Source organism: Chelonia mydas, chromosome 14 (genome assembly GCF_015237465.2).
Source record: "Chelonia mydas isolate rCheMyd1 chromosome 14, rCheMyd1.pri.v2, whole genome shotgun sequence".
NCBI classification, from domain to species: Eukaryota; Metazoa; Chordata; order Testudines; family Cheloniidae; genus Chelonia; species Chelonia mydas.
In genome coordinates, this window is record NC_051254.2 from 7,552,985 (window position 1) to 7,575,636 (window position 22,652).

The 22,652-nt window shown below is 37.9% G+C and overlaps 1 protein-coding gene across 3 annotated transcripts in view; it reads left to right on the forward strand.

Moving 5' to 3' along the window:
* Positions 1-22,652, forward strand: part of PRKCA (protein kinase C alpha) — a 315,613-nt gene that overhangs the window by 232,303 nt on the left and 60,658 nt on the right. For all 3 annotated transcript variants that reach the window (XM_037914357.2, XM_037914354.2, XM_037914355.2), the window contains 3 exons: positions 8,822-8,978; positions 9,100-9,234; positions 9,859-9,955. In XM_037914357.2, coding sequence (XP_037770285.1) covers positions 8,822-8,978; positions 9,100-9,234; positions 9,859-9,955 — 389 coding nt within the window. The remainder of the gene's footprint in view (positions 1-8,821; positions 8,979-9,099; positions 9,235-9,858; positions 9,956-22,652) is intronic.

Below are 22,652 nucleotides of genomic sequence, written 5' to 3' on the forward strand. Positions count from 1 at the left end.
TCGGCTTCATTTCATGCTAAGCATCCCTAGGTAGAATTTAAACCCAGAGAATTAGGGTGAGAACACTGTTAAAAATTACTGCGCAGGGGTGTTCACAGGAGTTTTAATGAAAACTTTCCAATAGTGTACATCCTGTACAGGGCAAATATCATTTATTCAGCTCCTCACCTGTCTCATATTAGACTCTAGGAATAAAAGTCAAGAAATTGTTTCTGTCAGAGGCCGGAACTGTCCAAGCTCCAAAGCTATCAGCACATTACTAAAATTACATATACTGAGCTAAAGAATTATGTTTAGCTTGAGAGATTCATACTGAAGGCTGCTGCTCCATCCTTCGCTTATCCCATTTCACTCCTGTCCTGCTGAGTCCTCAGAATACTAATGACCATACAATATCTTACTACAATGATTCAGTTAAGAGCAGCGTACCAACTTTAATCCCCCCTGGGCATTTCAGCAGCATTTACAGTAAATTATGGTAACAAGGGCTCATTTCTTCAAGGATTGAAAGAGAAATTTTATCTTTCCCCTGCCTCTTGCCTCATGGATGAAGATTTGATAAGAGAAAAGGAGCAGCGGAGAATGGGGAAAACTGCCACAAAGCTGGAGTCATCCCTTCCCCAACTTTAAAGTCCTCTCAGCCAGAGTTAACGTGGTGGCCTGCAGACAGGGCTGGCTCCAGGCACCAGCTTTCCAAGCAGGTGCTTGGGGCGGCATTTAGAATGGGGCGGCAGTCCGTGTCCTGTGGCTGCAATTCGGCGGCAATTCGGCAGCGACTGCTTGGGGCGGCAAAATTGGTAGAGCCGCCCCTGGCTACAGAAAGCAATCGGTGTCTCATTCAGAGCCTCCCACTTGCCTTCCAGACTTCCCTACTATTCTTGCAACCTGTAGAGAGGAGTGGGAACAGCACACATCTCATCTTCCCAAGTGCCTTTTTCCTCAGATACCTCTAAATGGAGGAGAGAAGGGGATTGGTACAAGGAAGCTAAATTTAGACTCTGGCAGAATACAAGAAAGAATAAGTTCTAGAGACATAGGACCTCCACTGAGGACATCCTGACACCAGTCCTGGAGAAGTCCAGCAGCCAACAGTAAGAACAACTGTTAAGTGGAGCATAGATAGAGATGCAAAACTCCTGTCAAGCTGCAGCTTACTACACGCGTGCCAGGGGAAGTCTACTCTTTACTTTAAAAAAAATTATCTTTATATATTCAGTTTACTTTTTAAAGTAAGAATTGATGGGACAAGTTTCTGTGGACTAAGTACTGCTCTTAGCACATATTATGTTTGTGGATCATGTGATTAGCATCTTATTGTGGAACAGTTTATCCACTCATTCAACATATCCATTATTTCTATGCTGAAAAGTCATGAAGTCAGTGATGCAGATATTTCATTCATTTGAACGGACTTTTGCCTAGTATAGAGAATATATGGTGAATATATGCTGCCTAAGTTACTTGCAAGAGCAATAATCTTTTCAGATAAGAGTAGTATCTCCCTACGCAGAGCAACAAAAATGATTAAAGGTCTAGAAAACATGACCTATGAAGGAAGATGGAAAAAATTGACTTTGTTTAGTCTGGAAAAGAGTAGACTGAGAGGGGACATAACAGCTTTCAAGTACATAAAAGGTTGTTACAAGGAGAAGGGAGAAGAATTGTTCTTAACCTCTGAGGATAGGACAAGAAGCAATGGGCTTAAATTGCAGCAAGGAAGGTTTAGCTTGGACATTAGGAAAAACTTCCCAGCTGGCAGGGTGGTTAAGCCCTGGAATAAATTGCCTAGGGAGGTTGTGGAATCTCCATCATTGGAGATTTTTAAGAGCGGGTTGGACAAACACCTGTCAGGGATGGTCTAGATAATACTTAGTCCTGCCATGAGTGCAGGGGACTGGACTAGATGACCTTTTGAGGTCCCTTCCAGTTGTATGATTCTGAGATAAAGGACTGGGGGCCTGATTCTGAGTGGTGTTTGAACACCTACGACTCTCACTGGATTTGTTAATGCTCTGCACCTCTCAAGATTTAGGCTTTTTTGGACGTGTTGCTTCTTATAATTTTGATCCGTTTTCCTAGTTAGAGTATGGCAAAAAAAAAGTCTAAAAGCGTTATTTTTTTAAAAATACTTTATCATTTAAATATAGCTTGCTCAATTAAAATATTGTTTTTAAAATAGTCTATCTGGAAAGCTAATTTGTATGTGGAGATTCAGTTGTTTGTTCTCATATAGTGCCGATCACAATAAGAGGTGCTTCATTTTTCTGAAAACCTCAGAGGCTGATGAAGCCTGAATCTTCTCTTCCCTTCCCATAGAATGCCATGCCTTTATGTGACACACAGGAAAGGATGTGTGCACATCCAGAATGTGTCAAGTTGCAAAAAGTATGTTGGTTTAAACCACCCAGTGGTTTAATTTATATTATGAAACAATTATGACTAATTTTTCCAATGCAGTTAACTTAAAAATATAGTTGAATAAATGGGATTGTACCCTATGTGGCACCTTTTTGTTTTCTACATCTTTTTCTCTTTTAATAATTTTAAAACATACATAAACGAAAATGTAAAAGAAATGGTAAACATCAAACCTGGGACCAGGTTAATATGATTCCTTTCCCGTTCGGATGCTGATTTCAGTCAGGTTATCTGTTTTACCTTGAGACTTATTGTTGTCCCACAGTTCCTCCAAATGGACACTTTATGTATTGCATTCAAAATATGCAGCACGAGCATAACATTTGCTCATTTATTGTAGCATATAGCTCTCTTCCTATCACAATTTTAGTATGTGAACATTCAAAACCTACCCAGTGTGTGTGACACCCCCCATTTCCCATCATGCTCAATGACTCCTCACTAAATACAGAGTCCAGTTCAAGGCCTCTGTGTTGATAGTCAAAGCTGTCCATGGGATTGGCCCTTGTTACCTAAGAGATCACCTCTCCCTCTGCAGCCTTTTCCCCTCAGGACAGCTATCTTCTAGAACAATAAAACTGTCAGTCAATAGCGGGAGGCTCATAAGTGCAGGAGACGGAACTTTCAGAGCAGCTGGCCATATAACGTGACACTGTCGCGAGAGAGAACAATGAGCACAGAACAGACTACACCCAGAATTAAATGCACAATTTATTTCAACTTTAGATTTCCCTTGATAATTTCTTCACGCACACAGACACACAACATACACTCTTGCTCACACAGGCAAAAATCTATCAGCTAATCAGACTATTTGTTGCACTGGCTGGGAAGGAAGAGAAATATTGTTAATTTTATGCTGGGTTCTCAGATCCTGAGATGATGGGGCCCGTACGAACAACCATGTTAGTTGGGCAGATAAGATACAAAGGTAAGAGTGGCTGCATACTGTACCCAGGGACTAGGAGCGAGGAATTCCTGATATCTCATCTCAGCTCTTACACTGATGCTGGCTTTGGATAAGTCATTTAGGCCCCAGTTCACAAAAGCATTTAAGTATGTGCTTAAATACATTGCAGAATCAGGGCTCTATTGTGCTCATTTCCTCATTTGTGTAATGAGAATTATAAGTGCTTACTTCACAGGAGTATTGTGTGGGTTTATTAAGTGCTCTGAATATTTAAAGCATTGTATAAGCATTTATTTAATTTACTTATTATACACTTAATGATTGTGCTAGTATCATGGGTAAATTGCTTTGAAATTGTTTAATACATTTATGCAATCCAGTGTCATCTCTATTAACTTTCTCTGGTGGTGCTGTAAAATACAATTCATTAATTTGAGCTCTCTTCTAAAGAAAAGCAGAGGTATGTGATGGAAGTTAGGGTGGAAGAGCTTTTATCCCCCAAATTGAAAAGATACTGCTAATTACAGTTTAGTGGGTTGATTTGTTTTTCTCATGCCATCATTTTGATAAACATTATCATTACTTATTTGTATTGCCTTAGTGTCAGGTTCCAAAAGGCCCATTGTACCAGGTGGTGGAATGCATACATGTGGAAAGAGACCGTTCCTGCTCCAAAGAACTTACAATCAACTAAGAGGGGAAACTCAGGCATAGAGAGACAAAGTGACTTGCCCAGGGTGAGGCAGGAGGTCAGTGTCAGAGCCAGAACTGAAACTCAGGTTTCCTCATTCCCAATCTAGTGCTGTATCCGTGGGACTACACTGCCTTTCTAAACAGGACATTTATTTTTCACATAAGTTTGTTTTATTCAATTAACATTTTCTCAGCCATTTTATCAGCCGTAAGCATGCATTTGGATCCTGTAAATTAATAGAGATTTAATCAATGTAGTAGCAGATCATTTGACTGTGCTGTCCGTTTTATTGCTTTCTGTGTGATATGTACAAGTATTGTAAAAAGTAAAATTTCACCTGGGCAAGCGCTGTCATTCATTTTAAGCAAGTAGTATAAATACAATATACAAATACACCTGTCAGCTGATATTTACACAGTGGCCCATTTCACACCCCCTGACATTTTAAATAGCTCATATAGTTTTCTTATTAGTTGACAAATATTCAAAAACGTATATATTTTTTACTACTTTGAAGAGTGTATATTGTGCAAACATGGTACTGAATAAAATTGTTGTTTGACTTTGTATAGCACCTTTAATACTTTAGGATAATGGCACTATTGTGTCACGTTAGCTAATAATTCTGCATTTCACCGTGCTTTACTCTGACATCCGTACTGGGTCTTTCTGTCATTGTTTATGTTGTTTTCTATTTGACAGCAGCAGTGCACAGTTGTAAATCCACCACAATCATGCCTTTATTTTCAGAAGGAAAACAGATCCTATTCTGAAAATGGTGCCATAGTTTGCGAGTCATTTGACTGCTGGACACTGCTGAAAGCTGTCCTCTTCCAGCTCTGTGAATATTGAGAGTAAACAACGTATTATATTATGCTTGGGTGGTTCAGATGGTACCATTCTAACAGCTAGGCCAGGAAGTCATAGGTTCAAGTCCTAGGTGGTACTTCATCTTATACTCAGAATCTGACAATGCAATTCAGTGTTTGGAGGATGCTGTGACATGAGATAAGTTAAAACAAAATTTCCTTTCCTTGACTCTGGTTACATTCCAGGATCCTCGTGTCCTGGCTAGATAAAATAGTTTCTAATATCCATGACTGTGAAGGCAAAGGGCGAATGCACAAAGTCACTTGGTTACAATATCTACAGTAACTCAATTTCTACAAAACACTTAGGGATATGTTATTAATGAAAGGCCCCCTGTAAAACCAAATTGTAGCCTACAGCAAAATTATAAATTCCTTTACAGCTTGTGATAATGTTTAGAAAATAAAGGTATCCCCAGCATTTCAATTATTGGGCCTGGTTATTTTCCAAATATTGCACCTCTAGCTTCTAAGTAAATAAATTGCATAATGAGTTAATAGTATTGTGAACTTACATGAAATTATGTGACATGTTAAGCTGTGTTGATTTCATTCTTATCTGTGCTTGACAGCTGGTGAATTGCAAAGTAAAACATCTCAACACCGGCTAAATGATTAACATGAAGTATTTAAATTAAAAATCTAAAGATGTGCAATTTTTAAATTCCAAAGCAGAAACACAATACAGTCAGCTCAACAGATGTGTTCTTGCCACATTTGATGTCTCAGAGCAGTTAACATTTGGTATGCAAGTCAAATGAAAATATGCCCATATAGGACCACAGTGTGGATTTTCAGCTGTAGTGAAAGATTGTCTCCCCCCCAGTATTTCTTGCCTAAAATTTCCCACCTTTGCTACCACTTGATGCTATCATTCCCTCTGGTGGAGTTGAATATGCTTCTGTGTCATATAGATCTGCACCAAGCAGGGTTAGAGAAGATTGTGGTTAAAACTTGGGCAGCCACCAGCTTCCACTGTTGCTATCAGCATTGGAGCTGGACTGGTGGTAGCATCAATGGCAAATAGATGGTATGAAGCCTAGTGTAAACAGATATCTCTATAGTAGGAGCATCCTAAAGCAGACAGACACAACCACTGTAAATATTTGCTGCGCTGGATAGGTTTAGTTACTGTAAATAGCTTTCTAATCAGGCATGTGGGTCAGACAGAGAGCTTCTAAACTTCAGTTTATGAAATACATTAATTATTATAAGAAATCAAGAAACATTCACTTAGAATCAATATATCACAAGATTCTTCTTCAGAAGTTCCCGGTTCAAACTTAGGGTCAAATAACGGCTGCATACTAAGCAGTTTTATATTATTTTGCTCTAAAGCCAGTGCGTGTGTCTTCAGTCGTTTCAACAAACAAAGGCAAAGAAAGAGAAGCAATGGTTGTGGATACCAGGAAATTATACACCTGTTAGTGTAGTTTAACTATATTCACAGCAAAGTGTTACCATTTTGTGAAATCGGGTGGGAGAATATAATATTAATTTTTAAAACACAAAGTTAAAGACAGAAACAGATGGGTTAAGTTAAAGAAAATCCGTTGCTTGCTTATTTATTAAAATATTTGAGGAAAATTTTGCCATCTTAGTATGTGAGGTTTGGAATTAGTGGGAATTCTCTTGGTTCAAGACAGAACGCTGTCATGCATGTGGCAGAGCTTGGAAATGGAATGTTCTGCTGCATTGAAAGACGACAAATTGAATTTAGATATTTAAAATAAGAAATAAGGGTTATTAGTTTTGAGGCAAGAGTCTCCATTGCCTTGAGGCCTCTTTATGCCGTTCCAGTGTCTTAAAAGCAGTTGCTCTCCTCCTCCCCTCTCGCCCCCCCCCCCCCCCCCCCCCACTCAGGAATGGTGTACCACTGGCAGAAAAGCTCTACGCCAGCATCCCTTGCAGCCCCAAGGGACGGGCTCAGAGGAAGAAGCCAAGGCCAGAACACCGCTGCACTGCAGCTGTTCTTGGCTGTTCATAGCCCTTCGGAGCTCATAGGCAGACTGAGTATAAGTCAGAGCAGTTCTGGGGACTATGGAGCTCTCAGGACCGTGAAATGTGTAGCTCAGAAGGCTACTCCAGTGAGCAAAATTTTATACGTACAAGCCATTGTTTATATTTCTGGTTTGGATAGGCTTATTCAGCCCACAGTTTGCTTTGCAACTGAAAGGCCCAAATTGTCCTCTGTGATACGTCCTGTGGATCTCTGTTGCAAGCTCTGCGATTGTTCCACAAATGGAACCTGCATTAATGTTAATTAGAGTTCAGCACAAAGTGGCAAGTTTGGGGGTGTGGACAGTTTCTCAATGGGGTGAAATTCACCCCTGGTCTGAGGGCCAACACAAAGCTGCTGTACCACTTAAGCCCCACTTAGACACTCCAGATAGCATGACTTTCATGGCACATTGGCCTTGTGACGGCTTTCTGCACAGAGGAGAATTTCAGTTAATACATTTGCTCATTAATTTAAAGCACTCCTCTGCTGTGGCTGCTGGACTGTTTAATTAAGGCTTGCTGCTGATGCAGTCACAAGTGGACCAAAATCTGGGTGTACTGATCCTCTGATGAATGCATCAGTTCCCACTGATGTCAGCAGTTGCTCGACACCTCTCAGGGTATGGCCTTGTGAGACCCCCAACTTGAATGTCCCTGTGTGCAGACTATAGACTGTTCTCATCTGTCTAACACACCTGTTTGGGATCAATACCATATGGGGTGTTAATTCAGAATCTAGAAAGTACAAAATGGGCACGTTTGTGCTCCCCCCACCCCCATATCAGAAAATTGGAAGCAACCACAACTTTCTTGTGGAACTTGAGATAATTAAAACAGCATAGTAACCTTGATCTAAGTTTCTGACATGCCTTTTCCCATTCTTGTAGTGGCTCCATCTAACATTTTCATGAATATCTAGTCTGTAGAGAGTTTAACATTGTACGTTCTCCATTATTATAAAATGTGTACAGCTTACCCACAATGCAACACATGCTTGTGAAATCTGTTGTTCACAATTCAGGTACCTGCGGCCCTGTTAGCAGGCTGTTTAAGCACCAAAATAAGCAACCCTGTGGTTATATAATTGAGCATACAGATTACTTTAAAAATACATTAAGTAAAATAGCCCCTGACACCTGGCTTCATAGATATTGCAGGTTTATCCAACTGCATTTATAATGCCTTCTGAACTTAAATCAATTACAGTTTATCCAACATCCCCTTCACTGTATATGTACCAGTTTCAAACTGTTACAGAATTTAAAAGATGCTCTTCTCAGCCCTCTGTTTCATGGCAGCAACTTAACGTCTTTTTGTAGTCAAGGTACCAACATTTGCAAAGGTATCCTGTTCTTGTAGGCTGCTGAGTGCAATAAGGTGGGTCTTGTGATTCAGAAATCGAACAAACAATACATCTGTTTGCTGTGTTCCCAGACTTCTTAAATTCTCCTTTTATTCATGTTTGCAAGTGCAGCAAAATGTAATACAGTGCTGCTATTTGTCCAAGTTAATAAAGGCACATAGAATAGTTACCAACTTAGAAGTTCTTTGTGTTCGGTTTGGATGCTAAACAATCATACCATGGGCAGAAAATAACCTTTGTTGTGTGCCAGTGTTTTATGTGCATTGTCTAACTCACCGACCATTTCGTCCTGCCATGCTCAGGATAGAAGCAAATATCCATAAATGAACCTCAGCCCACAGCAGTCAAAGTTTTGTCCACTCACCTGATCTCATTCGTGGATCTGCATAGGGTTTTTGTTAGTTTTATTTTCTAACCAGCTTAAAATCAGTAACTTACATTTTTCTTACCTTTGACTTAACGTTATTATTCTGTTAATAATGTTTTGTAGTGCTATTTAAATAGCATTAAGCTATTTCTCTTCTGTTAATAGATGCATAATACATATATACATTTTATATTTGCAGTACGAGAAGCAAAAAACTTAATCCCTATGGATCCAAATGGACTTTCAGATCCATATGTGAAGCTGAAACTTATCCCTGACCCTAAGAATGAAAGTAAACAAAAAACAAAAACTATCCGTTCCACTCTAAACCCACATTGGAATGAGTCATTTACATTGTAAGTTAAATTCTTTTGTAATGCTATGTTATCTATGTAGCACTGCATGGTTTATTGAGTTGTACTTTTGAAAACTTAAAACATGCCAATTTTTTTCTAATTTTTTCTCTCCTTTTTGCAGTAAATTGAAACCTACGGACAAAGATCGACGGTTATCTATAGAAGTTTGGGACTGGGATCGAACAACTAGAAATGATTTCATGGGATCTCTATCATTTGGGGTGTCAGAGCTTATGAAAATGCCAGCGTGTGGATGGTAAGAGGTGCCTTAGAGAAAGAGGAAATTTTAAAAAGTTACATAGCAATATTTTCAACCCCAAGACTTTCCTTATGCTTTTTGCATAATTTCTTGTGCTGTAAATTCATGGATCATTAAATTAAACACGGAGCAGTTAAATTATAAATAATCCCCCCAAAATTAAAATACTAAAAGCAAAAGCCTGCATTTGAATGTGTGTGTGAAACTCCTCCTGCAACCAGCCAGTGCTGCAAACTCAATTCTGAGAGCAGAATTTGGCAATGTGGGCGTGTTTTTGATCTTGAATATGCAAGCCTATAACAGTAAATATATCATGGTCAGTGTAACCCTGCTCAGAAATGTATAGTGACTGATTTTACAAAACAACATCTTGTCAGGTCCTTGTCTCATTTAATGAATTACATGTCCACTATAAACCTTATAAAATAGTTTTACTACACTATTGTGACAGTGGTTGAAATTCTGGCGCTATTGACATGACTGGGAATGATGACATTGACTTCAGTAGGGATGGGATTTCGTCCTATATTTCAGACAGGCCACATATAGGATACTAAATCATTATTTTAAAGAGAAGTAAAATTAATTTGGCCCATCCCCTGCTCCCCATGTGTTCCACAGGTACAAGTTGCTTAATCAAGAAGAAGGTGAATACTACAATGTCCCAATTCCAGAAGCTGATGATGATGGAAATGTAGAACTCAGACAGAAGTTTGAGGTGAGGATTATATATAAGTGGTGCTAGCTATGTTTTTCATATGTTTCCCCCTTGTTATATAATTGAATTAAACTCAGAAATGCTTTATTAAAAAAAAGAATGAGGTGGCTCATCATTGAGATATATTATAATTTTTGCTGTGCGTTCTTGTAGCGTGTATTTTTGGGCTACTTAGAAGATTGGGCTGATAGTTTCAGTCAGTAACGTTAAACTGTGGGCCCAGAACCAGCATCATTTTGACATTTAAATATTAGTTTCAGGGAACGCACAGTAATTTAATTTTTTGGGCAGAAATTATTATTTGTCAAGCAGTGATTAATTAGAGCTTTGAAAATATTTACAAAAGGGCTTTGTCCTGAATCGCTGAACGCACTGATGCGGGTGCAGAAGTCTCAGACTAAGCGAGGGACATTTCTGCTTATGTGCAGTAAAGAGAAACTGCCAAAAAAAAAACCCATATCTGCAGCAGATATTTCCTGCCTACCGTGATGCAAATTGGAGTGGTTGGTCCTGCCTCTTGTCGCAAATACGGAGGATGTTCCAACAGAATACTTGCTGCTCATCGCAGCTAGACAGACCCAGCATCAGCAGGGCCTGGCACAGGTGGGAACGGCTTTATATTTGTGGCTCTACAGGAGCAAACTCTTGTGAACTCAGTATTGCTCCTGGCCAGATCTACAATTTTTTTGAGACGTTCATGGCATGTTTCCTCTTTCCTAATAAGGCATTTGAGGATTTGACCCAAATTATTTATTTCAGACTTAAGTAAAATGCCTGCAGTGCGCACACAATACCCAGCCTGTTTCTTTAGCGCTGACATTATGATTTTATGTTTACCAATTTTGCACTGTTGTTATAAAAGACAGGCTAACCCGAGGAAATGAGGAAAAACAGCCTTCCGCTTGCAAAAAGGATAGGTGCTTCTACTGCTCTTGAGTCTGTGTTGGGAATCAGGTACTATACTTGTGGTCTGCAGCGTGAAATAGGATTTATTTTATACCTTTGAGAAGTGTTTAAAACTCCAGTTCATATTTTCATTTTCTTCCATGTACAATTGTACTTACTGAAAAATAAATTTATGCTGGAGAATTAGGTCTTTCCTACTCAAGATCCTGTTCACATTTTATCCTATCTAGATTGGACTTTTCCCCATTGGACTCTGAATATTGGTGTTTCAAATTTAAAGTGACATCTAGTGCTGTTTTGAGGCTGTCCGTAGACAAATACAGTTTATGTTGCGGACACAAAAAAATGTGGCGAAAATTTTAGGATTTCTTTTCTTACGTTTTTTTTTTTTTTTCTTGTTGATGTGGGAGTGGGGCCAGCGGGTTATATGTAATAGTAAAATATGTCACTTGGTTTGTTTTTTTCATTTTCTTACAACCTTTTGTAAGAACCATTTTAGAAGGGATAAAAAAAAAGTGCTAATGTTATAATACCACATAAAGTTGTAAATAAGGTAAAAACCTGAAGCAGTTGTTTTATGTTCTCAGAAGATATTTCAGTGTTGTTCAAATGTCACTATTTTTCATGTGCACAAAAAAAATCTGGGTTGTCCACAAAATGCAAAATGATCATAGGCCCTGAATTTGGATAACAAATGCCGCCTTTTCAGCAGCTTTAACTCATTTAAAGTATACATTTTTTTACGCTTTAAATCTCTTCTATATATTCATCAGTAATATTTTACTAAATGGAGACTATTGAAATGGATGATGGCATATGAAAAATCCCTTGATAGATTGTGTGTTATTTCATCCTTTAGGTTTTACTGTGCAGTATACAGTTTTTTGAACTGGGTTACTGTGTGTGTGTGTGTTCGTTCATGAAGGGTATTGATAATGTAGAAATGAAAATCTAGTTATGCATTTCTCAAGACAGCTACAGCACAAAGACGTGTGCCAAAAGAAAGGGTAATGCACTTGGTGTTGGGCGTTAGCTACCGCAAGTAGATGAAGCTAATGTTCATTTGTTTTGACTATTCGTTATGAGAAAAGTGAGGTCTCCTCTTTGGCCTACTGTGGATCAGCAATCATGGGTCCTGGCATAACGTCAGTACAGGGTACAAGGTAGGAACTTGCGTGATTTAAGGCATGGTCAGAACTGGAGGGGGTGGGGGAGAATCCAAGCCTAGGTCAATATTATTGCTGAGAAGTATGGAGAAAGTGCTTTCTTTTAAAATATCATCACTTTCCTCAAAAATATATTCATTCTGTCTGTCTGTTTTGGGCATTTTACCACTAAATGTGTGATTTGAAAACAGTTTGTCAGCAATTACAGTTTGCTACAAACACAAGGAAGTTGTAATGATATGCTCTTGATCATGAACCTGCTGGAAATATGTGAATTACAGATTTAAAATATTTCAAATTTTGAACCCCTCCAGAAAAGCAGGAAAAATGGTCACACTTTATATTAACAATACATTTATAAATAATAATATATTAACCATTTATAAACTAATAATGTTAATAAATGGTTAGTTAGTTTTTTTTTTAATCCAACAGGTCAGTAGATGGCTGATAATGATAATTTAGCAGCATCTATAACACCTTCTTGGTGACTGGGTGACAAAATGGCAGATGAAATTCAATGTTGATAAATGCAAAGCAGTGCACATAGGAAAACATAATCCCAACTGTACATACAAAATGGTGGGATCTTAATTAGCTGTTACCTCTCAAGAAAGAGATCTTGGAGACACTGTGGATATTTCTCTGAAAACATCTGCTCAACTTGCAGTGGCAGTCAAAAAGGGTAGCAATGTTAGAAACAATTAGGAAAGGGGTAGATAATAAGGTAGTAAATATAATAATGCCATTATATAAATCCATGATATGCCCACACATTGAATACTGCTTGCGGTTCTGGTCATCCCATCTCAAAAAAGATATATTAGAATTGGAAAAGGTATGAAGAAGGACAATAAAAATGATTAAGGGTATGGAACAATTTCTGTACAAGGAGAAATTACAAAGACTGGGACTTTTCATCTTGGAAAAGAGATGACTAAGAGGGGACATGATAGAGGTCTATAAATCATGACTGGTGTTGAGAAACTGAATAAGGAAATGTTATTTACTCCTTCACATAACTGAAGAACAAGATGTCACCCAATGAAATTTACGGGCAGCTGTTCTTAAAATTAACATAAGAAGTATTTCACACAACGCACAATCAACCTGTGGAGCTCGTTGCCAGGGGATGTTGTCAAGGCCAAAACTATAACAGGATTCAAAAATATATTAAATATGTACATGGACAAGAAGTCCATGAATGGCTCTTGAACAAGATGGTCAGAGATGGAACCCCATGCTCTGGGTGTCCCTTGCCTCTGACTGCCAGAAGCTGGGAGCAGATGATGGAGATGGATCACTGGATGATTGCCTCTTCTGCTCATTCCCTCTGAAGCACCTGGTATTGGCCACTGTCGAAAGACAGGACACTGGGCTAGATGGACCTTTGGTCTGACCCAGTATGGCTGTTCTTATGTGTACTCGTCTGCTAATATGCTTATGCCCAGCTACTGATGTCTGTAACAAGTTAACATCTCTTAATCATGTACTAACCTTTCTAAGTTATTTATAAATGTATCCTTAATATAAAACATGACTGGCAAAATATGCTTGAGCATTAGCACTCTAATGTAAGTTGAGGGCACTAAGCATCTGGGAGAATTTGGCTATTTGGTTAAATGTTTATTAGCTGATTTGCCAGTAATATTCTTTAGTTACACTTATTAACTGAAATATTAATGAAACAAACTGGTGTCCATTGTTATGAGTAAAATACTGCAAATAGTAAGTTCCTGCCACTTGAAATGACTTACAATGAATGTTTGATTGTAATAGGCATAGGTTTCATTCTTTTTGTGAGGTCTTACAATAGATCTATCATGTGAGCCATTTTCCCTCCTTGTGAGAAATTCACATTTGGCACCTATTCAGAGTATGTGCTTATGTGTTTTTAAGAGGAGTTACTGTGTTGTATGTCTAACAAGCAGTGATGTAGGCACCTGAATAGTAGAAATCTGACTTGGGTAGCTCAGCACTCTAGAAATCAGAGAAAATCATCTCTCATAGAACAAATAGACAAGCGCAACTAATGGGATGTGATCTCTATATGACTCTTGTAATTATTCAGCTCCTGGGTGCTTTTGATAAGCAAGACAGTAAATAAATAAAGCTCTTATTTTACTGGCTGTGGCTGAGTTTTTACCCGTACATAACATTTATATAAAAAATAGAGCAAGCCTCTTTTATTTATTGTATCTTCTTTCTCTCCCCTTCCCCTCAATAAAGGTGCATTTGGGGGGCCTATTTTGCATAAGCAAATTAAATGTAATTCATTGTAGGGCTACATGTTTGCTAGCATAGCCGAAGCCAAATTAACCCTTATTTTACTGGGGTTGCCCAATATCCCTACACAGGGTACACCTGATGCTGACTCGGTGATCATCTCTCTTCCCATTGTGTCCTTGCGTTGTCTGTCTCCCTCTAATTTTAGGCTTGTTTATTCATTTTTTCTTTAGGTAAGCTACCCTAAGTGGATAGGGAGATTATGCTGAGAAATATGCTGCTGTTTTTGAGCCAGTGGCACGTTCTAGGTGATCCCTGCTGCTGTTCTGCCATCTGCAATCAGTTCCCAGTCAGCTGTGGGAGCCTTTCAAGAAAAAGCTGCTGATCCTGAGAGCCAGCTTACCAAAGACATAATTTTGTCAAGAACACAAAGGACAGGGACAGATAGACCTGAAGAACGATCAGAAACCAGATGATAGCCCAGAACAGGTATCAGTTGACTTATAGTGGATAGAGGTGAAAAAGAATGGAGCGTATCAGGCATTGAACATGTTAAGTTCTCAGTTTATCGTCCTTGGCCCACTTTCCAATCCATGATACAGTATTCAAGTCAATTTGAATTCATTCTGAGCGCAATAATTTTTTTTATAGGCCCTATAGTGGAGGAACAATGGAATAGAATCTGGATGACTCAGAGTCTAAGTAAATAAAGGGAAAAAGATTTCAGAAGGTAATATTCCCAGAATGTTTGGTAGAAGAAATTTGGTGTGGGAGAAAAAGGGAACATGAGAGCTGTTTAAAGCAAAGTGGGCTACTATATATTTTCATGGCCAATATGTAAGATCTAGCAATTAATGCATTGTTTTTAAAAAGTTATTGTGTATGAATAGAGAAACACAAATAATAAATATTAGAAAATGGCAGGTGAGATGTACACAAAGCCTCAGCTGCAAAGGGTGGCAGCAAACTTTAGAATTTGAAATTGAGTGCCCAATTTAAAATGGAGCAAAAATAAAGGATAAGAAAAACTTCAAAATGTAAGAGTTAAATGGTCAAGAACTGATGAGGTCTATAAGAGATTTTCAGAAATACATAACTGGTTCTGAAGAGCCTGAGACCCATTTTCAAAAGTGATTTAGGCACCATTTAGGGATACATTTTCAAGATTATATAGGCACCTAAAGATGCAGCTAGACAGGTAGTGGAGTTTTCAAAAGCACCTAGGCACTTAACTCCCATTTAAATGAATGTGAGTTAAGTGCCGAAGTACTTCTAAATATCCCACTAAACACTTATCTAAATCTTTAGACTCCTAAATACCTTTGAAAATCTGGCCCTTAGGAGTATAAGTCTCATTGAAACTCCGTGGGACTTAGGGTCCGAAGTGGCTTTTGAAAATAGGAGTTAGACTCCCAAGTTGTTTAGGCACTTTTCAGAACCTTACCCAGTGTAATCTTAATGATGAAATAGGTTACCAATGCAGAGTATTTAATTCTTTGCTTCGTTTGCTCACGAGAGAGGATGTTGATGACAGAAATACATTTTCCTTAAGCATCAGAAGGAATAACGAATGGAAGAGTGTCACCCCAGAATAGGTAATAGAAAAATTGGTTAGTGAGTATTGGTAAGACACAATGGCCGGATGGGCTCCTCCAGAATTATGAAAATATTGACAAAGGAACTTAGGAGAACTTTCTAAAATGTTCTGAAGATCATGGGGTGGGGGGGAGAGAAGGAGTTAGCGAAAGACATAGATTAGACAATTGCTCATCTTTATTTAGGAGCAAGTTTAATCCATTTTAAGAGAAGCAATATGTCCCAGTTAGTGCATGAATAAACATTCCATTGGGTTAGCCCAGTTTTTTTTAAATACTTATAACATTTTGAGTCATATGCAGTTTAGGGTTGATATGTCTGTTTCCTACTAAATCTGGGAGCAGACAGAGCAAAAGAAAGATTTGCTCAGGGAGGAAGAAACTTCTGTAGATAAACACAGCAAAGTCAAGATTGCCTTGGTGAAATTTAGCTTTTTAACAGGCATTTTCAGTGTTGTTAGTTCATTAGAAATAAATATTTCTTCTGTTTTAAATTTGTTTTCCGTAGCTTTATTTTGTTTTTCTTCTATCAGAAAAAGCAGTGTTTGCAGATGGGAGCTTCAGAGAATTTATCTGCCAAACTCTAAGAAGCTTCTACGGAGCCATGTGCAAACTGCAATATTTCAGAGGCTAATAACTAGGCTTAATTTGAATGAATTTTCACAGAGACAGCAAAAAGATACATCCCTGACACAAAGGGGTGCTAAAATTGAAGTCCCTGTTGCAAAGCTTGGAGGCACTAGAGCGTCGCAGTGAAACAGATGAAGGCATTTTTTTAACATGGGCAAAACAAGATATTTTCCCCTAATCTCATTTACAGAAATGTCTGAACTGCTTTACCAGAAACGTAAAAAACATTTTTTTAAAATAGCATTAGGTATACCAGCAACATTGAAAATATTAGCCGGAATGGTTTGTTCGGTACAACAACATGCAACATGCATTCTACACCACCTATAAGAATATAGACAGAAATAAAGCAAATTCTTCTGTGTAAACTTAGGGCACAGATGGATAGTGGATTGTGGCTGCCCAGTTTTCCCTCCAGGTTTTCCATTTGCCCACAAAGCTTTGCACCATCATTTATTTTACAGGACCATATCTAAACAACTGTAAAACAGAATCAAGAAAATGGCCAAAGAAGCAAGGGGCAATAAAGGCACTGACTGGGTCAGCTTTCCTCCAAATTTTTAATCTCACCAACTTTAAGATAATTCTCAGTGTATCCATAACTCATAAATCTGCTCTTAACAATCTTATCCTCTTTTTATATTTCCTTCGATGCTATGTCCTGAAAAGCAGAAAACAAAAAAAGTAAAAAAAATTTTTTAGCTCTGTTGTTTAGCTGACTGAATGAAATATACCACAGGCTTTGAGTACCATCCAAAGCTTGCAAATGACCACATCATGGCAGTCACCCAATAACCACTAAATAATGCTGCCTTTAGTTAATAGGATTCCACCATCCCCCTATATTCATCCCACCATACGTTAAGTTGTCTGTATGCCGAGCACAAAAGATAGCTGAACTAGTTCAAATAAAATTAGAATCAACCAGAGTCTCTGATTTAACTGACGGAAGTAACACCTGTTCTCAACTTAGAAAAGTTTTTCTTCTTTGAGTTCCTGTGCATATGAATCCCACTCATGGTGCTCACTAAATTGATCTGACCGCCCAAAAGCGATGGTAGGCAGTCCTTTGCCCTTTATTCTCTCTAGAGGTAATGTGAGGGCATGAAGAGTGACTGCATGACCCCTTGATAAAACTTCCAGACTCCTGTGCTGGAGAACAGTCCCCAACCATTCCAATTAAGGGGAAAATCCCAAGGGGATTTTTTGTAGTATCACATCTCCCTATTGTAGTTTTGATATTAAGACTCCAGTCCTACACCCGCTCATACGCATACTTATCTATGGGATTACTGGCATTTGTAAAGCTATCGGTGGTGTTACACGCATAATCTGAAGTGTGTGTGTGTACAGGATTGGGGTCAGCATTAATTAAATCATTAGTATCAGCTGCTTTAAATGTCTCATCCGCTTTACAAAATGAATAACAGTCAGATATAGAGAGTGTTAAGTCACTGTATCCTACTGTACTGTTCCGTGGTTCTTATTGGTGGTGAGGGTATTTCCTTTTTCCTGATTTTGCTGTGATCTGCACAACTGACATATCCATTTTTGTACTTTCTGCTTTGTATTGGAATTGCTGCTTTTATCCTTGTGTACTGGTGCTACTAACTGTTGGTGCTTTGCTTTGCTAGCCCTTTACTAATGCAGAAGCTTTTCTCCTTCTCCTGTCTTTTTCAGGGCTATCATATAAATATCTGCTTCTTAAAGGTAGTTTTCTCCTCTGTGTGCTCTTGCTCATTTCTCTTTACTAAAACACTTTTCTGAATGTTTGCAGTTTCTTACATTTGGATTGCTGTCATTCTTATCGCCTTTTAAGGATACACTTTATTTTTTCCTTGTTTAAACTGCTTTAGTGTATAAACCACCCTCCATCACCCACACCACCAATTTTTGAAGTATGTATCTTTTGTAATTTGCCATAATGTAGTCCTAAAATTAAAAGTTCATTAACTAAAAGTTTGCCATCAATACCTGCACAGGTGCAGCATGCCTTTATTTTTAAGAAGTTGTTAAATGAATTGGTTCTTCTCTTGAAAAATGGAAATAGTGCATCTTTAATTAGATAAACAGCACAATTATTTTCTCCTTGTGGAACTGTGAATAAATTCCATATATCAGATTATATCTATTTTCACTGTATATTTAAATATATACAGTGTATAGCATGCCTATGTTATGGTATAATATACCACAAACATATATATTCATATAGGTATACTGTACTATAGTATACCATAGAATATAGTACCCACAAATATTGCACCGATGCTTTGGTGCCTGGATTACCAAATCACCTATTTTACTTCCCATTTTAATTTCACTGAAAGGCCACCTCACAGAATTATTTCCATTAAAAATATATCTTAGCCCTGAAAAATATGTGTCAGGACTTTCTGATTTGCATATAAGATTGCTTTAAAAAATAATAATGTGTTGTTTCTAGCAGCTTTTCATGCTGTGGGAGGGTAAAGACTACTGATATAACTTACACAAGCAGTACAAAGCTAACCTAATCTTGACAAAGATTATTTTTCGAAAGTATTGTACTGTACACTGTTTTAAGAACACTTACGAACAAAATGGCATTGGGACCATTTTCATCAGTTTGTGAAAATTATATTTAACATATTATAAGATCCAGAGCAACTGTAGATAATAAATGGCATGAAACATAGGAAATCCAATTTAAAAATCGATTTCTTATCTTTGAGATCACATGTTCACATTATATTGACATAATTTTATCAGATATATTAATATTGGACTAAATAAAGAATAAAAATGATAATTTTTCATTGCCATATATTTCATAATATAATAATCATGTGGCTTTCTCATGCAGCCAGTTTTATGGTGACTCTTCTTATCTTTTTTTTTTTTTAACCTTGATCTTTTATTTGGTGTCTTTGCCTCAAAAAACATCTTCAGAAGAGAACTGCCCTGTCACAGTAGGGATCATCTCTTGTTTCCTGTTTCAAAGTAAAAAAACATTCTGGTTTCATCAAGGAAAGTTGATTCATTCAGGCATGTTGCAAGCTTCTCTATTTAAATATAAATACCTCCCCCCTGGAGGTGACCATTAACCTGATTTGTGTAGAATAGTCTGCAGATACTTTTTAAATAAATTCTCATCTGCCTTTTAATTCAGGGTTTTCAGGGATATTGGGATACATAACACTTAGGAATAATTGCAAGTGGATCCCATCTTACAATCACCCAAACATGAAACAAAAGTAAATAGTAAATCAAAAGACCATCTCATAGCAAAAGACCATGCACAAGACAAAAGCCAACTGTAAATTAACACATCCAGAATAGCATATAGAACTGAAAAGTTAAACTAAATTTTTTCCATTACTGTACAAACACAATCAGGACATTGAAATGGAGCAATGCAAAGTGGAAAACTTCATTTCCAGCTTCCAGGGGAACAAGTGGCTAACTGGGGGATAAGTCAGCTGCTGCCTGCACCACACAGTTACAGCTCGAAAGATCCTGTTCTTTGATAAACAGTCTATAACTGTTTAGCCCTTGTGCAGTTCACCCCTGCACTGTGCATATAGATGCAATACAAGTACTTTTTTGTGGATATAATTAACATTTGGCTCATGTGAATTAAAGGAGTGTAATTCCATCAAAGGAAGGTAGGGACTCAGCACACTTATTTGGTAACATAACTCCCAAGAATTCCAATTTTATCCCAGCCAGGGTTCATTTTCAGAGGCAATGCTCCTTTGATTTCTGTCTTATCTCTATAAACCAATTAGTACGAATCCCTTCCCTTATTCTTGCCCAGAAACATTTTACTTGCTGCTGTCAATGCTCTAGCATCACTGATGAGCCCACTCTCAAAAGCGTCATTTCATACACCATTCTGCAAATTAATCACCACTGACGTTAGCATCTCTTTGGAAATAATTTTGTAAGTAATCCGTTTACATGGGACCGCCGGAGAGGTTGCGTTCCTAAATTTACGTGATTGGAATTGAATAGAAACAGCAGGAGCAGACCACGAGGGAGACTATGTTCCTGACCATATGTAATGCTTCAAAACTGAAAATAAATTAATAACAAAATCAGTATTTCGGGAACACTGTGATACTGGTCTACAATATTTGCCTTAAACAGCACAAACATTAGCATTTATCAAATTATTGGAGTCTGGTAAGAACAGCTTTATAATGAGAGAGATTGTTTTTTTTTTCAGTAGATGAAACTTGCATTTGTATACAGGTTTTTGTTTGCTTTTACATTTTTGAAACATCATTGACAAAGCACATCTAGCCTGTCTTCAGAATAATTACTTGTGTCTTTGGCATGGAAGTTTATCAGTTAGACCTGGTTATAGAGTACCAATTGTCTTAGAAACCAGTAGCAGAATTTCTGGTGCCCTGTTTGCCCCACGGTAGTTTGGGGCTGGTACTGGGGCAGGAAGCACTAGTTCAAGGTCTCCCACCGAATTCTGTTAATAAGTTTTTTGCAAAATAATTTTATTCTTTGTCCACATTAAACAATTTATCACTGAGAATTTTGATACTTATCATTTTCTGCTTAAATCAAGCCCTGCTTTCTTTTGAATGGTTCCGTATTGTAAATTAGTGGGAATTTGTATCACTTTAAAAAATGGGCAAATTTTATAAAAACAACTTTATTTTGAGCATTCATGGAGTTGCTGCTCCTACCAAGTTTTGATAGCACACCCTGCAGTATAATCACGTTTGGATTGGTTTTTTTTTAGTACTGCTGCATGTTGTCTTACAGGATATTTCTACAATAATTTCTGAATATCTTCCCTAGACAGCACATTTTATTAGCTTTCTGTCTAGTTAGACACTCCTGATTTGAAGAGGACACAGCAGTTAGGCAGTAAAGGCTGAAAACAAAGTAGAGTCAGCTGGATGCAACTTTATTAAACAATGTTAACTACATCAAAAGGGTATGTGGAAACTACCTTGTAAAGATTAAAACCTTGACTTCCCCTGGCACCACTGCACCCAATGAAATGTCCAGAGGTCTATTGCCCCAGGCTGTGTTCCTCAAACCCTTCCTCGTAGGGTGGCCACTCATGCATGCCCAGAATACCAGACATTCTGGTACTTCCGGGAACAATGTGGGCCCACACCTGCCTGTGTGACTCCACTTCCACTAACAAGCATGCAATGTCACACTGCATGGAGGACACCATTTTGAAGAGCATGCTCTTCCGCCCCTGCTGGCGTAATCTCATACCTGTGGGGTGTGCAAGGCCACACTGGGGAGAGGTGAAGCAGTGCGCTCATCAAAATAGCATGCCCTATCTGTGATACTGGACAAAACAACGTCCAGTTTTGTCTCAGTACTGGACAGGGGACAAACCATTTTAAAAAACGGACTGTTTGGCTTAAAACCAGATGAATGGCATGCCTACTTCCTCTCGAGAATTTGGACAAATATACACTTACCCAATGGGCCCTTCTTTTGTAGGCATTTGACTGAGATCAAATCTGTATTAGGGGATGATGTTACCTGTACCCCATACCCAACTTTTTGTTGCTAGTTTTCTAATAATTGATTATTTACTTTCCCCCGTTCTTTATATGGCTCTTTCACACAGCAGCAAGGGAGAGACAAACAATTTTAAAAAGAGAGTAAAGTGATGTAAACCCACAAGAATTGGCACAGGTGCTCAGGGCAGTGTGCTACCTGAAACGACTTTTGACTTTTTTTTTTTTAAATTAACTATATTCCAAATGGAATGTGGCTCTTTAAGTTAAATTTGATCTAAGGAAAATCTTTTTTTCCCTAAAGTTCCAAGCCATAAGAGGGCAGTAAAGAATAAAAAATTATACTAAATTCAGTAAAAAAAAAAAAAAAATCTTTTGAGACCGTTCTAAAGGAAATAAAAAAATTAATACATAAAAATGTATACACAGAAAATGCAAAGTTACATTACACTGAATTTTTTTGTAAAATTCAGCATAGAATTTCTCTCTCCATGTTTCAAAAAGAAAAGGAGGACTTGTGGCACCTTAGAGACTAACAAATTTATTTGAGCATAAGCTTTCGTGATGATGCATCCGATGAAGTGAGCTGTAGCTCACGAAAGCTTATGCTCAGATAAATTTGTTAGTCTCTAAGGTGCCACAAGTCCTCCTGTTCTTTTTGCAAATACAAACTAACACGGCTGCTACT